The sequence below is a fragment of the Coloeus monedula genome, assembly GCF_965178545.1.
Source record: "Coloeus monedula genome assembly, chromosome: 17".
In the NCBI taxonomy this organism is placed as follows: Eukaryota; Metazoa; Chordata; class Aves; order Passeriformes; family Corvidae; genus Coloeus; species Coloeus monedula.
Window position 1 is genome coordinate 12,922,519 of NC_138797.1, and position 18,962 is coordinate 12,941,480.

Here is an 18,962-nt window from a genome sequence, read left to right on the forward strand (position 1 = left end):
AAGCTGCCATCTCCCCAACATCTTTCTTTCCAAATTCTCCAGCCCTGAATCTTGGAAAGCCCTTCTCCTGGACTACAGCTAAGATGTCTTCATGGACAATCAGCTTTTAACCATGGAAAGCAGAATTGCTAAAAGACAGGCAAAACTAATTTTTAAATGTTCAGCAGAATGTTCTTGCAAAGCTTCCTACATAAAACTTTGTCACAACAGTGAAAAAAATCTGAGTTTTTAAAAAACTCAAAATGTTGAATAAGCCCATACCAAGACAAACTTTACACCAAGCAATTTACCCTTCAAAAAATCACAGTTGAAAAAAATCAAATTTTTTTACAAACAACTCTAAAAAGTTTTGTGAACAAGAAACATTGTTCAAAATTTTAAGGCAATTCACTGAGGAAAGAATCCATTAATATTTAAGAATTTATGCAACTTTCAAAAACAAGATAGGATTTTTGCAAGCCAGATTGATCTTGAAAGAGAAAAGCCACTTTTCCATCTCCCATTTCCCAGAATGCCTTTCTTGTTTTAAATGGGGACTTCAAAAGGGGACAGGTGTTCAGAACCCAAAACACCTCTCTGAAAAAATTGACAACCCCAACAGAGTTTGCTCAATATTCTCTTTTCACTTCTATTAGCACTAACAGCAGTGACTTGCACATTCATATTGAAATAGCCCACCCTTAATAAATCTCAGATACATTTCATATTTTGCTTTTGCCACATTTTTGTTAGCGTGTGCTCACCAGGTTAATTTAAAGGCTTCAATCAAGTCAGATTTTACAAGAAGCAATTTTTGTTAGGTCCCTTGAAAATTTAATTTGATAAAAACGAGTTCAGCATTTCAAAGTGACACTAAACTCCAAGCAAACACTTTGCCATTAAAAAACTCCTACTATGCATATTCTGTTATTAAAAACAACACCACTGCATGGTCAAAAATGCCAGAAAGGACAAAAACTACCAAAATTAACAATTAGAAAGCTACTGCTGCAAGACTATACTTTACTATCACATTGAATAAATATTAGAATTATGAAATATTTTTAGAAGGAAACAGCAATTTTTATTTTATTTTCTTTAGGGGAAAAAAATCTCATTTGTCAGCAATGTTCAAAGTTTATTTTTGGCTCAACAGCCCATGATGTAGAATGAAGTGTTCCACTAGATGGAGCAGGACGGTAAAGCCATCATGAGGGCAACTTCCCCTGCTGATCCACGGAAAAGTCAGTGTCCAGGGATGGTAAGAATTTTAGCTTTCTTCTGTGCTTTCAGGACAGAAAAAGGGTGACACAAAAGCCTCTTAGTGCTCAACAATACTTCCTTCTTCACAGCATAGAAGCTGACTATTAACAAACACTAACCAGAAACAAACCCAGCTCCTCCTCATTTCTATCAACTTTACACTAGAAACACAAAATTTACTGGATGCTTGTTTGAAAATGAAAATCTTAGTACTTTTTTATTTTGTAGCAACTGAACTTGCAAAAAGCTCCATGCCAAATGATCAAACATTAGTCACCTAATGCAAAAGACATCGTTACACATCAAACAAATTCACTCTGGAAACAATGGCAAAACTTCAAAGAGGCTCCTACAGACCTGGAGCTGTGCAAGGCATAGTAAAATTATCTCTCTTGTCTCTTTTCAAACAGAGCTAATTGTTGATTTACCTTTAAGTCTACCTAAACAAACAAACAAAAGAAGAACCTTACAGATTTTATTTCATCAGATGTTCTTTAAGAGATGCAGTATTAGACAAACTGCAGTTGCCATAATCGTGTGAAACAAGAAACCTTCATTTTCTTGACCTTAAACCTTATTTCAGCTTCTCCAAAAGAAGTAGAGAGAAACTAACAAGGAACAGTTTTAAGCATTAATATTTCAAATTTAAGTCCTGCAATTCTTGAGTATGCACAACAAAAGTACCAGGAATGGTCACAATTAACTTGAGCACCTTGCCATAAAAAATCCTGAACCACAGTATACTGCTGGATGTGATAAGTAACTGCAAACATGCAGCAGACTCTCAAGACAATACTAATTACCCCAGCAGTATAAATACCAGAAGAGAATGACTCTTTCTCAGATATGTGCATGAAGGCACACAAGCAGAACTCCGGTGACTGATCACAGGCTGCTTCCCATGATTGTTGCTCCCATCTCTTTGTTTCCAGCTAAATAAATTGCATTAGAAACCAAAGTGACAAACAGGTTTGTTTCCCACCCACATTCTCTCCAACTTACTGAAAGTTGCTGCAGCACCTGAAGCTGGCATCTGGAAAGGATGGGGCCAAGTGGAAGAAGCAGAAATTTGGCCCTGGAGACAATAAAACCGTCCCCTCATTAAGGGGCCAGCCTTTGGAAAGACCTTTTGAAAGCACCTGCAAGGTTTTCAGTGTAGATACACCACCAGCTTGTCCCACCTCTCTGAACAGCTGATTACCAAGAATTCATTATGCACCACACATTCCTTTTCCAGGGATAAGGGAAAACAAGCATCAGGACATCAAACCAGTTCATTCCCCTCAGTCACAAAGCCCCGTGCAATGGAATGGAGCAATACTCACTACTGTGCACAGTCAATCAGCTGGTACTCGTTGGATCTCTCATAGCAGGCTTTCACACCTTCATCCTGCCAAAGTGTTTTTGTGTGTTCATAAAACTCCTGAAATGGGAAAGCAGTGTTAGGGAACGGGTTAGAGATGAGGAGAATCATCAAATAGTAATATATCATTTCATTTTGCAATGAGCAGGAAATGGAGCAGATTTAACAATGATCTTTAACCATGCTTTAGAACCTCACTACAAGTTCAGTTGGCTTTCTAAGTTTGACTTAAGCATTCTGTAACACTTAAAGAACTGCTTCTCAATCCCTGATTGAATCCAACCATCTACTGTAAGAAGGGTTAATATCCCATCAATGACAATTTCGTTGGCATTTTTAATAATCAGTGCTATTTGGTAACATTTGTTCTTTAACTCATGGTGTCACTATTTTACATTTTTGTGGCTGTCATGATTTTTTTTCTTCAATGAAACACTACTTCTCTATAATTCCTACATGAATGATAATGATAATTAAGCTTTACATGACTTTGCAAGTTAGTGAGGATCTTCAGGGACTATACAGACATCCGTATCTTACTTAACTCTGTACCACTTTCGTAAATTTATTCTTTTACAGTGTAAAAAGACATTGAACTACAGAAGAAAGACAGTGATACAAGGCTAGATCATGTTTTGTCTCAGCCTTAAAAACTGCAATCCAAGATATGAAAGCAGACAGCCAAAAATGCAATGCTTCAGTTTTGTTGAACCTGCAACACAAGTTAACAACACAACCAAAAGCCCTTTCATTTGGCATATGAAAGATGCACTTTGGCTCCAACAGCGTGTGCAACATGGATTGGACTTCTGGCCATCAGTCTAAGAACTCTGAATAGAGACTTAAAAAGAACAGCAGCAGCCTGGTGACTAAAATACATAGAGACACCACTGTGGGCATTCCTCTTATCAACAACCATGGGTGCTCCTTGGCTATCTTCTCAGAGCTTTCTGATTTTAAGTAGCAAGTATTTTTTTTTAATCCAGACCAGCACAAGACCTTTAAAATAGTTGCTGTATATATTCTATCTCTCCCCACCCCTTTTTTTTTACAGCAGAATTAAAGAAGAAGAAGAATGTGTTATTTTTGAATAGCCATGGTACTGCTTCAAGGTTCTTCCATCTCTTGGGATATCAGTCTCTCACATTCCTTTACTATCAGTGTAGTACAAAGAAAGGGGACACATTGCAAATTTCACTTTGAAAACAGTTTTTTAAAAAATTCACGCTCCTACCAGAATGTTAACTAACACCTGAACTGTAACAGAACAGTAAATCCTTTAAATTGCATCCTAAAGATGCATAAAGGCATCTTAAGTATATTTAGTGATGCTGATTTTCAGAGCACCCTCTTCTTGGCAGGTATGAGATGCATATGTGATTGTGTGATCACACAATTGTGAATACCAACGAGGGAAGCAGCCCATCAGATGCAAATTTCATTATCCTTTTATTGCTATTAAGCATTCACTAGCTGCACATACACAAAAATGAGAGTAAACACAAAATACACATCTAAATTTTGTTCTGATTTCTTTTAAAGAGATTATGACGTTTATATATGGTATTAGATTTCAGTTTGCTCCTGGCTTTTATGAACTGTTCATGAACAAAAAGACCAGTTAAATTTCTTTCAAAAGTAGGTAAGAAGATTTTACTTGATTTTTAGTATTTGCAGATTGCACAACCATTTGCTTTTGCTATTAAGGAAAATAAAAGATGAACCAACATCTTAATTTCAGTCCTCAGTTTTCTGTCTCCCACTGCTGGAATTATCTTCACTGGATACTTAAATTTTGAAGATTTCCAATTTCTTGGCAGTTGGAGGACTATCAGTCACCTTCGACTGTATCAGAGCACAGTGAGGAAAGTATCTCTCCAAAGCAAAAAGGAGAAGGAAGATAAAAGTAAAGAAGAGAGAAGGAATTATCTGCAATCTCACTATATTTGAACCAAACCCCTTTTGGGGAATGTTTCTATATTTATTTTTAGAAGTAAAAACTGTCCAATACAGAACATCATACAGCTCACTCAACTTACTACTACAAAGCCGGGAAACTGAAAAATGGAATCAGCAATTTTACAAGGGTTTTTTTTCTGAAACAGCAGCTGATTCAAATGGACAAATAACTAGGCAGAGCTAAGTTTACAAAAAATGCAGCAAAACATTCTTCATCACCTACAACTGTAGATACAAAGTGAAAAAAGGCAGTGCTTTAATAACAAAAGGCACAGCACAGTAGAATTCTGCCACAAAAATTCTTCCTCATTACTGTTTCTCACTACAACTATGACACTTTGGCAGAGAGCTGATATAAAGCAATTATTTCAAAGACCTTTTAAACTCCATAATGCCTTACATTTGGAGTAGTTTCTGCAATCAGATCTTAAAATGGGATGAAAAATAAAACCACTTCCTGGCCCTAGCATAAACACATTGATATAGAAAGCCCAGGGTTTAGTTTACCAGAACAGTTACATATTGTTTAGAAGAATCCTCCCTGTGTTCTAAGGGCAGTTTTCACTTCTAAGAAAATATGTCAATTACAGTAATGGGATAAAGATCAGTGTTTGTGCCTTGTTAGGCCAAATTAGCAATAAAATACTTAAAACTGCCTTTATGCCTGTCCTGCTAATCTGAACTATAACCAGCAATACTTAAGCAATCTTCTCAGTATGGTTGTTGACTGTCCAAGTGGGATGGAAAAAGAATTTAATTCCACATTCTTTGAACTTTTTATTGGGATTTCAAAATCAGGATCTACAGCAACTGAAGAGTAATAGGTTATTCTACTAAGACACAGTAGGGTTTCTTTGGGATGGGTTTTTGCTGTTACTTTTAGTCCTTTTTTGTTGTTTGTATTAATTGTGTTTTAAAAAGTGAACTACATGACTTGTGATGGTCATACACAACCTTTTTGTCTTTAGGTCACATCAAACACATCTTTACACATGTTGGGACTAATGCTGAGCCCCCTTACACAGCTGTGAACCAGGAAGGCTGTTCACCCAAGCAAAGTCAGAACCACGCTTGCAGAGTTCATCTCCTGCTTTATTAGAAGCCTCCTTACTGTAGTGACTGATTTTAGAATTAAGACATAGTAGCTGGTTGCAAAAACCCAGATTCTCCCTGCTCCCCAGTACACCTACACTAACCACAGCTCTGAAATAATATTTAAGAAAAAGAATAACACAAGAAATCCTCAGCATCCCATTTGAGTCATGGAATGTAGCCTGGGGCTACTCTCAGGGAAGGCAAGTAAAACCACAAGATTTGTTATGTATTTAGGTAAAACAGGGGCTTCAGAGGCCACTAGAAAAATCAAGTCAGTAACAGGGTTGGGTTTTTTTTTTAGTTAAATAGGTATAATTTGTATGAGAGCTCTAAAAATAATGAGTTAGGAAACAAATTAACCAAAACTAGCAGGAAAATTTCCTGAAAAGAAATAGCCAGAAAACTAGTCCTTACATGTCTGGTTCTTGTTTCCACAACACTGATTCATTTGCTGGCACATTTTAATATAACAGACACTACAGCAGCATCAACACAGGTTTTTCTTGCACTAGAAAATGGAACTCCTAACAAAACAGCTAAAATAAACAAATAATACTAAATAACAATTTGGTTTGAGATGACATTCCACAACAAACAGGATTTGAATGTTAGGTTCCAAATGATCCATAGTATTTGCAGTGTAGGATCATATTATCCACTCTTGCCCTTTGCATACTTAAAATTGAAAAAAAAATCAAATTATGTCATTTTCCATTAAAAAAGAAATAAAATGCTGCAGTGTAACAATACACACCCAAGATCCTGTTTAAAGTACAGCTGAAGCTGTGTAAAGCAACGAAAGTCAACAGAAGTGGTGACAGGATGGCACCACCAGGGAAGGTGAGGAGTGAACTCCTCCTAAGCTTTATGTCAGGATTGGAGCATTTATTCACCACCAGAGCAGACTTCACACGTCCCAAAGCGTTAACAGAACCCTAAAGAGGGAGAAATCCTTGAGGAGAACACTCAGGGAAAGGAATGTCAATGTAACACAGATCTGAAGAGAACAAACAGGGCCTGACTGAATCTGCTCAGGCTGGGCAGGGGCATAGTTTGAATTCCGGGCACAATCCCCAAGAACAGGCTCCACTTCTGGGAAACTATAAAAATCCCTGAGAAAATCCTCTGTCTGGGTAAACCTTCTCTGGTTTTGCTTAGATAACTGAAGGATCAAAGACCACGACTTGCTGCTGCTGAGGAAACCTCACCTCTCATAATACCCTATTTGCCACAATGGTTAGAAAGCTGCATTTATGTGAAATTATTTTTCATTATTAATGTTTTATTTATGAGGCGACAGTTTCTCCACCTGCTGAAAGCTTCCCAATCCAGTGAGTCAATAGGCAGCATTTGTAAATCACTTGAATTCACTTACAGGAATCTCTGCAAAGCTCTAGAGAAAAAAACCCATCAGTGGAAATGCAGAAGGGATGCTTGGAAAACAGTTCTTTGTTCCAGAAAGATCTTGCTGACACAAGTCTGGATTAGAAATGGGACAATGCAGAGTCTAATCAAATTTAAAACCTACTATTTCAAATTTCACCAAGTTGAATAAATGGCAGCAAGTAAACAGTAGTTTTGCTTAAAGTCAAACTACAGAAAGTGTTAAAGAACTTGGGGGTTGACCGCTTTGGTTGTTAAAAAAAAATAATCCTCAAGAGACAAACTCCAGGCCTGGGAAAAAATAAAGGAACCAAGATCTGCTTTTGAGAAGCATTCTAAAAGGATAAAATATTAGTAGAAAATGAAAGAATATAACTGGACATACTGTCTACAAGGCTTTGTTCCCTCCAGATATATAAATACTCAAGAGACGTTAAAAAAATGTTTATGAAGCAATGTTTTACAGGCATTAGGATGTTGGCAGGGAAAAACATTGGCACAGTCCTTGCCACTGTGACACCATATTCACAGGAAACTTAGCATGGACATGCAGCATTACCTTTTCTTTGTAAAATATAATATAGGGTGGATCCTTCAGCAGAGCAGTTTATTTACTAATTCCATCAAAAGTCAATGCCATTGAAAAAAACCTTACCTCCTAAAAGGTGTGTACAACCATTACACAATGTTGTGGTTAAAACTGGGATTCAATTCCTGGGCAAAGTTCACTGTCCCATGGAGCTGCACATTTCATAATAAGAGTTTTAAATAGGTCACTGACTTACAAACCTGAGGATTAAAGGTCAAACCAGCTTCTAACTGTAAAACTGTCTCCTGGAGGACACTTGCTCCCCAACGTGTTCAGTTTTTAAAAGTAGCACCGACCATTGATTTCAAACCCCTTCACAGACCTACTCTGCCAGGGGGGAGCACAAACTTTCCTTTCCTGAGAGCCAGGCAGTTCTGCTGCATTCCACAAGCGAGGCATTGCAACAAGGCAAGGTCACGGGATGGCAGGGCAGCACAGAGCATTCCAAGACAAACTACACCAGCTGATTTTCTCCTTCCAGGATAGGAAAGTACCCAACAAATTGATTTATTTCTCATTTCTCGTAGCTGAAATCAAGTGATCACTACTGACTCTAAGGGTACTCAGAGAAGGGAATTCAAGGCAACTTTTCATTCTCCCCAAGCTTGGGCAGGGATACCAGAATGTATTAAATTTGTCAAATCAGACAGTTTAATAAGCCACTTACTTGAATAGGGAAACATCTGCATTCCTAATGGTGTGAACAAGTGTTAATTATTGCTTGCTATTTTAGGGCAAATACGCTGATGATATCACAAAGGAAACGCATACCTACGAATAGTTGAAGATATTCTCCAGTTACTGGCACGTGTCCAGAGCTGAATACAAAACTCTTTGGGAGAGGCCAGTGCACTCAGCACTTCCCATAACTGAGTCAGAAATATTTTCAGCAAGGATTCAGGCTCATTATCAATAGCTTTGCATGCTTGGAAAAGAAGAATGATTCTGAAATAGTCTGTGTGTCTGCCTGGTAACTTCTAGTAAATTAAACTGGACGTGGCTGCAAGGATTGGCCAATGGGAAGGGAATTCTGTGTAAGAAATTTCTGTCAGGTTTGAACTCACATTATTCCCCTTTGTTAAGAGTTTCAAAACACCACAGCATTTTAGAAATGTGCCAACACACAAATCCCTACCCATAAACTACAATGTGCCCTTGGTTGGAAGTCCTCACTAACATAATATCAAACCATTTCTCTTTTATTTCTACTTTCACAAGAAGTTCAATCACCACAGAAACTTCATCTGTTGATAACCAGAACACAGCTCCTCAGGTTTATTAGGGAGGAAAACTCACTTTGGGTGAAAGCATCAAGCCTGCTCCCCATTTCCTCAAGATTCCTCTGCAATTTAAACCAAATAATCAGTGTTCCTCTGCTTCTTCAAAGTGTATCATACATAGAAAGAGGCAATTCATTAATGGATCAAACTTCCTGATAGCATAAAAGGCACAAAGAAGTCTTCTACCCCATTCCAGCTCTCTTCCAGGGTAGTTTAGAGGGGTGATAGAGGCAGTTCAACCATCAGCTGTTTTTGGAGACTTCAGTGTAAGAAGGAAAGTTTAATAAAACTCTGAGAAATTTCCTTTGAGCCTTAAATCAGGGTTTGGAAAATGTCTTTCATACTACATTATTCAGCTGCTTTTTGTTTAATGAATTTATAGTAAGCTTGAACAGTCAAATCAAATGACCTTACTACCTCACATAGTGCCAAGAACAAACACCTGGGACCACACTTAACTCTGCTGCCTCCTTTCAGAGTGGAAACAAAAAGCCTCTTTTTGCCAGAAACTTCCACCAACAGAAAAGGGTGTAAGATAAAACAGTTCTCCTCATTCCTCCCAAGGACATCTCACTAACCCTCTTACAACCTTTCTGAAGAAGCAGCATCTGTACTCATAGAAGTGTTCACAGGCTCACAATAAAGTCTACATGAAAAAATGAAGCTCAAATATACTTCAAAAAATTAATTTAAAGTTCTGTTTAATTGCTGGGATTTCCTTTTAAGAGTAAAAAGATACCCTGTTTCCTGGGAGCTTAAAAAAAAAAATCTTAAATTTTACTGGAACACTGAAGAAATGTCACGTACTCTCTAAAGACCAGTTGAAAACCCTGACCAGTCAGCTGGAATCAACAGGGCTGTGGCTGGATCCACTGAAATACCAGGGAGGCTCACAGGTATAATTTTATTTCATCTATGCATACACCAATATTTTGTGATAGTCTCTTACTGTGATTAAAACCAGAAAATGCTCAAGAATTTCTATATTAAATTATGCCTATTTCCTGTTTAATTCAGCTGACAGCTCTTCTATTTCAACATAAATTGAATTAACCTGTTCTTGTTCTTTAAGATTGCTCTGAGGAAAACAAAGAAGATGTATCAAGAGAATTTAAGTCACATGAACTTCTGAACCTGTAAATATGGTCTGGTATGGTGGGAATTTACTGGATAAAAATATAAATTCAGAATAAAGCATTAGCTTTTACTTCAAATACTAATCAAATAAATTTATAATAATAAAGCAAAATATAGGGTGAGGGGGTTTTGTACTACAAAAGCAACTGGACTACAGAAAAGAGATGTATATTAATCCCCACTGTCTCAAGTCCTGGGCGAAATTCCTTGTGCAATTTCAACAGAATTATGTGAACACCTCAGTGAAAGCACTGCAGAATTTAAAGGGCTGAAATTTAAAAAAAATCATTTCCAATAAATACATTAGCACTAACAAAATTTGCTAGATATTGCTAGTCACACATAAGAGTAAAATATTCCTACCAGGCATTTATCCATGTAGGCAAAAATCAGAGATTTCAGGAGATTCATTTGCAAATCATTAGTAGTTATATGTGTCTCAATTTTGAGAAACAGAAATGAAATCAAGTGGCTGCCTGCCTGACAGACCCTCTACTAAAAGAAGGCTTCAAAATAACTCTTTAATTAATCTGTATTCAAGAAATTTTTCTGCTATTAAAGGACAGGAAAACCAGCTTTACATAAGTTCCTGTTAAACTCTGATCAGGTAAACTCAATTGGATTATCTGGAAGCCCATTTAGAGGGAGCTGATCTGTGTAGATAAGATAATAGAGATTTTAAAAAGAGTAAGTAAGGATTATTTCAGAGGATCTAGCACCACATCAGTGATACTGTCTGTAAGACTTCCCACTCCTTTCGCGGAATATTAACATTCTCGAGGCAAAAATACTTTACATATCCACATGTTCTACTAATTCTGCACCTCAAGATGCCTCTCGAAGATATGTATTTATCACTATTTTACACATAACAAGATAGAGGGCACTAAAAAAAGGGAAATAGGACATTGAGGTGTCTTGCTCAAAATCTTGAAGAGAATCTGGACAAGAAAAAGCTGGAGCCCTCAATCTTCTCTCTGTAGTACATATTCAAACTGCACACAATATTGTCCAGACACCCAAGAAACCGAGCACTGTCTCCCACCTTTCCCAGCTTCCCACAAGTATCCTCACCAAAGAAAAGTTTTGCCCACTTTCACACCCCAAAATCTGTGACATTTGAGATATTCCCATGGGAGACATCCCCCACTGCAGTGAATATGTTTGTCATTACTTTATAAAGCTAGTGATGCTGTCAAACCAGAACAGCTCTCTTCTTCTCCCATGATGTATTTAGACAGGAATAATAATATATCTATCACTATACCCATCAGGGTGGTTATCTACAGGGACACAATTTTGTTCTGTTGCCTATATAATTAAGGAACACTTCTGGCAGCAAAGAGATCCCAGCTCACATCTTTTCTTACTGAGACTCTATTATCTTGTTACCTTCTTGAAGATGTTGGTGTCAAGACCATTTTAGGGACTCCAAAGCCCCGTTGTGACCCTGCTGCAGGTTAAGGGATCACACTGTGCACCACCTCCTTTGTACCCACACTGCCCACAGGCCAGGTTGTAAATCAGCCCTCAAAACTGATCCCTGTTAAAAATAATCTCCCCAAAATAGAAGAGAGGAGGAGTAAGGGTTACTAGGGTTATTTTTAACCTGGGGTGGTTCAATGGTCTGATTTACACCGGGGACCCAGTGGAGGTTTTTTTGGCCCAGTGCGGGTGGCACATCCCGGTGTGGAGCGGAGGGAAGGGTTGGCTGTGGGCACAGGGGATGCTGAGCTGCCTTTGAGGCTGAAGCCAGAGTGTGGTAAAGCTCAAGGACACCACTCAGAAACCATAATAAAACCATTCAGCAGCAGTGGTAGTGGGAGATTCAAAATAACTACAATGCAGCAGTGTAATAAAACTTAAACTGGAACCAAGAGACCTGCAGACAACATCAGCATCTCTTCTAAACATCCTCAACCTAGAGAGCCATAGGCTAGAGTCATTCCTCTGGTATTCTGCCCTTCAATAGCTAATACTCTGATTCTACTACTTTCTGAATACCATTTTTCTGAATTTAGTATGGTATTTTCAAGAGACAGCTTCCTCAGATGAGTCCAGATCAATTAAAAATAGGCAGCTGTAAATCCTGCCCAGCTATTTTGAATATTTCATTAAAACCAGAGAATTATAATTGGACTGCTACCCAAAGTAAAGAGGTTTTATTTCATAGCTTAGTTCGATTTGGTTGATCATACAGTGTGAAATGTTGATAGAACAGGAACATTTCCTTTCCTCTTCTAAAAGTAAGAGCAAAAAGAAAGGGATGAGAAGAAGGCCACTATTCTAGTTGATCCTGGGGATGGAGAAAATATCCTAACCACTGTCTGGTATGCAGAACAGGAATAAAAATACCATTTTTATAACCCAGCTAACCCAACATCACCTGACATTTGAGACAGATATACAGCTAATTTGAATTATTGAAACTACTTACGAGGTTGAGTTTTAACACTGAAAACACACACAGAGTTGTGTTAAGCTAAATGCATCAAAAGACAGAAATGATGGAAATGCCATTTGGAAGCCTCAACTATAGATCTGATCTACTAAAAACTGCAGTATTTTAAAACACCAGCATGATTATGTGGACAGAATTCCTTTCAGTCAGTACTATGTTTTTCCTCTCTCCATATGCTACTACTTGCATTCAAGAAATCTAATTTCTTAATACCAACTGTGCTGAATTAATAAATCTCCAACATACTAAATTTTCAGCTTTAAAGGGGATGTTTAACCTAGCATTACACTGTACCAACATTATTTTTAACTCAAGCTGTTGTTTTTTAGGTTTTTTTAATTCAAAACAATATGGTCTACACAAATGACACACATTTCCTGTAAGTCGAAAACTGCAAAGCAAACAGATGGAGACCCAGACTAAGAAAAGAATTAGAATATCAGAACACAAAAGTTGCTCTAAGCCTAATTTACATCTAAAGCCAGATCCCAGTATCAGCATCCTACCTTTTTCTTGACTTTCTTCTGCCTTTCACATTACACTGAACCTTGCTGTTAGGAAACAGGCACTCTAACTCCACCTGTTCCACAGGGAACTAGAAACACAGATTTTGGCCTCTACCTTAAAATTCATTTCAACTACTCCTTCATACATGGAAGATGATGACCTTGAGCAGTACTCAAGGATTGTGATTTCTGACACTATGCACTGAGAGTTGGCATCTAGGGACACTCCAGATCTTGACTTCATTTGAATCATGCAGTTAAAATGCAGGTTCAGTTTTCCAGGTACCAAAGGACTACAACCTACATTCAGACACGCTCAGAAATCAGAGATATATTAACTTATATAATCACCAAGGGCAGAGAGAGCCAACAATAGTCCTTCAACATCTGTGGCTAATGCATACCCAGTTTAAAACCTCAACCCCACAAACATTTACATATGAAATAAGTTAATCACGCCAATGAAGTAAGCCACTAGTCAAAGTTATGTACACGCCTAAGCCTCTGTAGACTCAGGGCTTAAAAATTTAAGACAATACCTTTGCTCAGAGAAGAAAAACTAGTTTTATTGGAGCACTTTTATTCCTGAACTTGTGTGTCATTCAACACCTCAAAGACTCTTCATTGAACTTGGAATTATTTAAGGACCTTGTAAGTCACACAATTACACCTTGCTTTCAGTGAAAAAAGGGGAAAAATTAGAAGAAATCACTGCACTCCAATTGAATTGAAGAAAAAAAACCTCTGACATAGAAGAGAAAAGGGAAATCCAGTATTTCACTGTGAGGTAGGTCACAGGAACTTGTTGCAGCGTTGTTACAGATCACAACCTGAACTAGCACAAACAATGGCATTAGGAGAGCTGTGGGCACACAGCCAGTTCAGGAGCACAGAGGGTGGAGCAAGGAACTACTGTCTTCTCTCTCAGATATTCTCCTAAAACTATCTTCAAAGCATACACTTTTCTGTGCCCCCAGTAGGAGAGATCATCCATGAAGGGATCAAGTATTTCTGTGAGTAACACTGATAAATGTCTAAATTAAAGAGGTGTGAAGTTAAAAATCTCAAAATCTCGAATTTATGATGCTTTAAGTCAAAATGAAAATGATCACATTTTATGTGCTAGAATCATACATCTCCCCTCCATCAACCTGTCTGTGCCTGTTGAACATTGAAAATGATCTGATTGGAAGATTACAGTGCAGTATTGCCAATTAATTGCTAATGTCACCTGACTTCTGCCACGTGCAAAAAGCATGTGGGTTTGTTTGGTTGGTTATTTTTCTTTTGATAAAGACTGACCAAAGCAGAGAAATTCCTAGAAGTGGCAACATTAGGAAAAGGTAACTGTCGCTGGTCACACAGAACAACAGCTTGTTCAATAATGTTTACAAATCAAAAATTACAAAAACCTTGCTGCAGTGCAAACTATCCAACATCTTACTATTATTTGCACTTGCACTTTCATTTCAAGCATCTGGGACTGACTACTGCTGGACACAAAATTCTGGTGTAAATAGATTATGATTTTTGACACATCATCGTAATTCCTTCCCTCAGCCCCCTGGAACAGTGCACAGAGAGAGAAATACAAGTTTTGAAACATTCCTGCATTACTGCAAGTAAAAAGTACTTCATGGCAATTGACAAAAATATCTTCTCAGTGTTTAAGTGTTCAGTGTTTGCAAACTGTATTTTCATGGGCTTCTGCTACAAGTCTGGTTGAGATACAGAAGAAATTAATCACCGTGAGTGGGCACAAAGTTGTATCATCAACCAAATAATTATCCTTTCTGCATTTACTCTGGGACTGCTGGCACCTCGAATGATTAACCAGGACTGGGAGGGCTGGGGCAAGGATGTGTGAGTGGAGCCTCTGCAAAAAGCCTGGCTGACACAGAGTCTGAATCAGCAAGAAAACTCCACTGTTCTTCCAGAAGAGAGAAATCATTAAACGCCAGCTAACCATCAACAGAGTGCTGTGTGTATCTCCATTCATTTTGGGCAGGGCAATTCCCAGCAATATCCAAACTTTACACTCAGCACTGTCCATCTTGACTCTGTGGCTGATTAATTCACCAGAGCACAAAAAGCAGACAAGGGTCTCCATGTTTCTGAAGGATCAGCAGGAATATTCCGGCTGTGATGCTGTAAACTCAACGGGCACTCACCAAAGGTACTACTGCAGTAATTCCCAGAGAGCAGCTTGCTGTTCTGGGGAAATATTTACTACAGGGCAGGGAAATATAATCATTTTCAAAAAAGACATGGCTGCAGCCACTGTGAATTACTCACCGGAGGGAAATCGAAGTCTATCTGGTTTGCTAAATTTAAGATGTAGTCGATTCGAAACTGGTTCTCTGGATTGGCTAGTTCCACTGGAGGTGCCAAATTGCCCATTGCTGTCACTATTGTCTGCAAAGAAACACAAGTAAAATATTGCAGAGAGTGTCTAAATAGCCACTTGGAATAGTCAAAAACAATAGCTCATAAGTTACCTCTATAGCTTCTTTAATATTGTTTTTAATATCCTGAATTTTCATTTTCTTCTCCCTGTAATAAAAAAGATACATCATTAAATTCATAAGCCACAAAAGCAGAGTACCTTTTTAAAACAGAACATGACCTTGAAAAATATTCTATCAAAACTGCATTTTTTAAAGTGCTTTCAGTCACTGAAGACTTTTGTAGATAGGCTCAATTAAATATCTCATAACTTTTCTATTTAAGCAGTAAAATCTATTTGCATCTATCTTAAGCAGTAACATCTACTTGCATCTAAAAATCAGTGTCTAATTATGCTTTAATAAAAACTTATTACAGTCTCAGACTGGGACAAAGACATTCTGCAGAATACTAGACATACGTGAAAGTTCTTTAGGAAGGCATACACTGGAAACAAACAGAAAGGAAAAAAGGGTGAGTTACTAAAAGTAGAAACAAATGAAAGGAGACCAAGGAACCTCAAAGCACAAAAAATTAAAGCACAAAAATGGTGCCTTAGCAGAACAAGCTAGAGCAGGGAACTCAACCTGACACAAGACATTCAAATAGTCTGGATGTGAAACATAACCAGCAAAGGGTTAACCAAGTATACAAAATTACCTCTTGACTACAAACAGAGGAGTAGGCTGGAAAACCATTTGGAATGAGCACTATCATTTGGGATTAACTGCAGTCACATTAACCAGCCCAACAGGTTGGAGCAGGACAGTGCAAACCATTGCCTCTGCTCCTTTGTACTGCACTTTGTGTCAAACCTGACACCAGTTAATTTCAATGCTGAACAGTGCAAGCAAATGAAATGCATGATCAAACATTTGGTATAACCAGGAATTAGCACCCTAAAAGTATTGCTAGCACTGAGCCTGTAAACTGTAACCTAATTGCAAAGCACTATGATAAAATTTTTCACATTAATCATTTCTTGCTGTACACAGCGTAAAATCACTACTTTGAGGTAAACAGAGTTAGCCGTGTAATTACTAAAAAAAGCCAGCTAAACTGTCTAAGTGACCTTTTAATCTTTACTGAACTGCTTTTCCAGAACTCTTTGATTATGGAATATTTATATCAACATTTAAATTTTTTTTTCGTTTTGAAAACTAACATTTTCCAGCGCAGTGTCCCAGAGATTATGAAGTACCAAGAGCATTTCCTTTTTTTACCCTTTCAAAAATAGTAACTCACACTTTCAGCTTACAGACTCCAGCTTGAAAACCTCATTTTAGTGAGTTAATTCAGTAAGCATATTACAAATGCTTTTTATCACTTTTGCCTTTCTATAATTACTCACAGTCAAAAACCAAAATGAAACTGAAAGCATATTCACCAATCAAGAATGCAGAAGAACAGCAGGAAAAAAAAATACTACTCCAATAACAAGGCAGACAGACATCCAGGAGTGGTGGGAATTTTGGCTACCAAATGAAAAATGAAGGCAGTTTTTATAAAAGACAGGGTCAAGGAAAACAGCACCATGCCAGCCCCATGTTATTCTGCCTTTTAGGCAGAGGTGTGGAGGATCTGGTTGTACCTTCCCAGGTTGTGACATCACGACTGCAACGCAAGCGCTGCTCTTGCAGAGGGGAAGCAAACAGCAGCAGCACAGATCATCTCGTTCAGGAAGGCTTTGCTGCGTAGGGAACGTGTCTTAATCAGCAGCACAACTCCAACAAACACAAATGTGATTATCCCGAAACATCAGCTCCTCACTGACCACATGTCCTCAGGAGTTTGGGGCAGGGACAGGAAGGTCAGTGAAGCTTGATGCAAGAGAGAACTGAATGATCAATAATCAGGTGAAAATTCTATGTTTTCCAACACTTCTTTACCTACCTACAGACCACCTTATTCCTGAAGATTACCAGTTTTTTGCTTTTAGAGATTTGGCACCACTGATGAGAACAAGGCAGTGAGCCAAGAAAGGCCAAAAGCACCAAATTAAGGAAAATAAATTAAGACAGGATATGAGAGGAAAAACTGAGGGCTTTTCACCCTCTTCCTTCCTAACTGCAATGCTTTCTATTGCCCCAGGTCTTGACAAACTCTCCATTCCACAACCAAGACGTAGGGTGCACAAGTATTCTCTTCCTCAGTAGCGCACATATGGTTGCAAAACCACCATCCGCTTTCAGTTTTTAAAAATCGTGTTTAATTATTAAAAATATGTAAATAATGGTATGAAAGCAGGAAGTGTTTATCAACGACAGTGTAAGCAATTTGTCTGGCTTTATTGTGCCTCCAAATTTCAGCTGGATCTTGAACTTCAAATGAAGATGTATCCAGATTCTGCGCTGTTTACATCAAAAGGGCAACTGATACGCTGAAAGCCAAGCAAGATACCAGTATTTTTTACGGCACCATCACTCTTTTTGCTTTGGTTTGGAATATCATTAGAAAAAGAGAAGTTTAGGAAGTTAGCATTGTTTTTGAGCAAAGTCTTGTTATGCTCTACTTCCTGGAACACTTGCTATTAACTGTCTCAAAGCATCAGTGAGGTGCACGTTGACCTGACTCTTCCATGCCATACAATAAATCTCATTATTTTAATTAAAGATTTCAGTCAAACTTCCACATTTACACCTCTTGGCTGATCCTCTCACTACTAAGTGATAATGAATACAGAGCAACGTTAACCTCCAGCAATTAACAAACTGCTCGATAACCATCATCATCTTTACAACAAGGATACTCATAGTTCCTATTTCTGGTGTTGTTGCCATGGCCCTATAGCCTACCCAGTAAACAAGGAATCTTATTACACAGCAGTGAATGTATCACAGCGTTTTGTGTTTTGTAATGTTTACTAGGCATAAACTTTCCATGACAATGAGACACTTTATTCTTCTGGGACTCAGCATGTTCATCAATCACCCATCCAACAGCAGTTTACAAATAACTCTAACTTCTCACAAAAAAAATACCCAAAAAGATGACATTCATTTTATTCGGGGACTAACAAGGTACAGCACACAAAAGCAACATCCCCTTTTTTTTAAATAAATCCCAGCCAGGTTGCACCTCAAATTTCCAGAAGTACTCAAACTTTTATTTTCCACGACCACAAAGACTGACTATTCTAAACTTAGAAACAGATTATTTCCCTTTTAATTTCTTATTCCCAGGTGTTGGCACAAAACTACAAAAGAAAAAAAGCTGGGCTGTCAAAATGTTTTCCTCTGGAACATCCTGAGTAGTTTGGGGATGGCACCAATGCTCTCCTGGCTAAGGAATGACTGATGTCTCTGCAGGCCTGTTCTGTATCTTCAGATGCCATGGGTTAATAAGGTCATCTTTTTAATCTTGTTTAAAACTTTTGCTTAGGCTGTGCAAGGTAGGCCAAACAAAGCATTAAACTCTATTAGTTGAGGATTAGAAGAAAAATCTCAAATCCTGCTGTTTTCAATATTTAAATGGGCCAAAGCAAAGCTGCACATAGCTTTCA

At 38.0% G+C, this 18,962-nt stretch overlaps 1 protein-coding gene across 1 annotated transcript in view; it reads right to left on the bottom strand.

Moving 5' to 3' along the window:
• Positions 1-18,962, bottom strand: part of GNAS (GNAS complex locus) — an 88,134-nt gene that overhangs the window by 36,709 nt on the left and 32,463 nt on the right. Inside the window, exons 3-5 of the mRNA XM_082292901.1 lie at positions 15,514-15,568; positions 15,311-15,430; positions 2,568-2,665 (exon numbers count right to left, since the gene is read on the bottom strand). Of these exons, the coding sequence (XP_082149027.1) occupies positions 2,568-2,665; positions 15,311-15,430; positions 15,514-15,568 (273 nt within the window). The remainder of the gene's footprint in view (positions 1-2,567; positions 2,666-15,310; positions 15,431-15,513; positions 15,569-18,962) is intronic.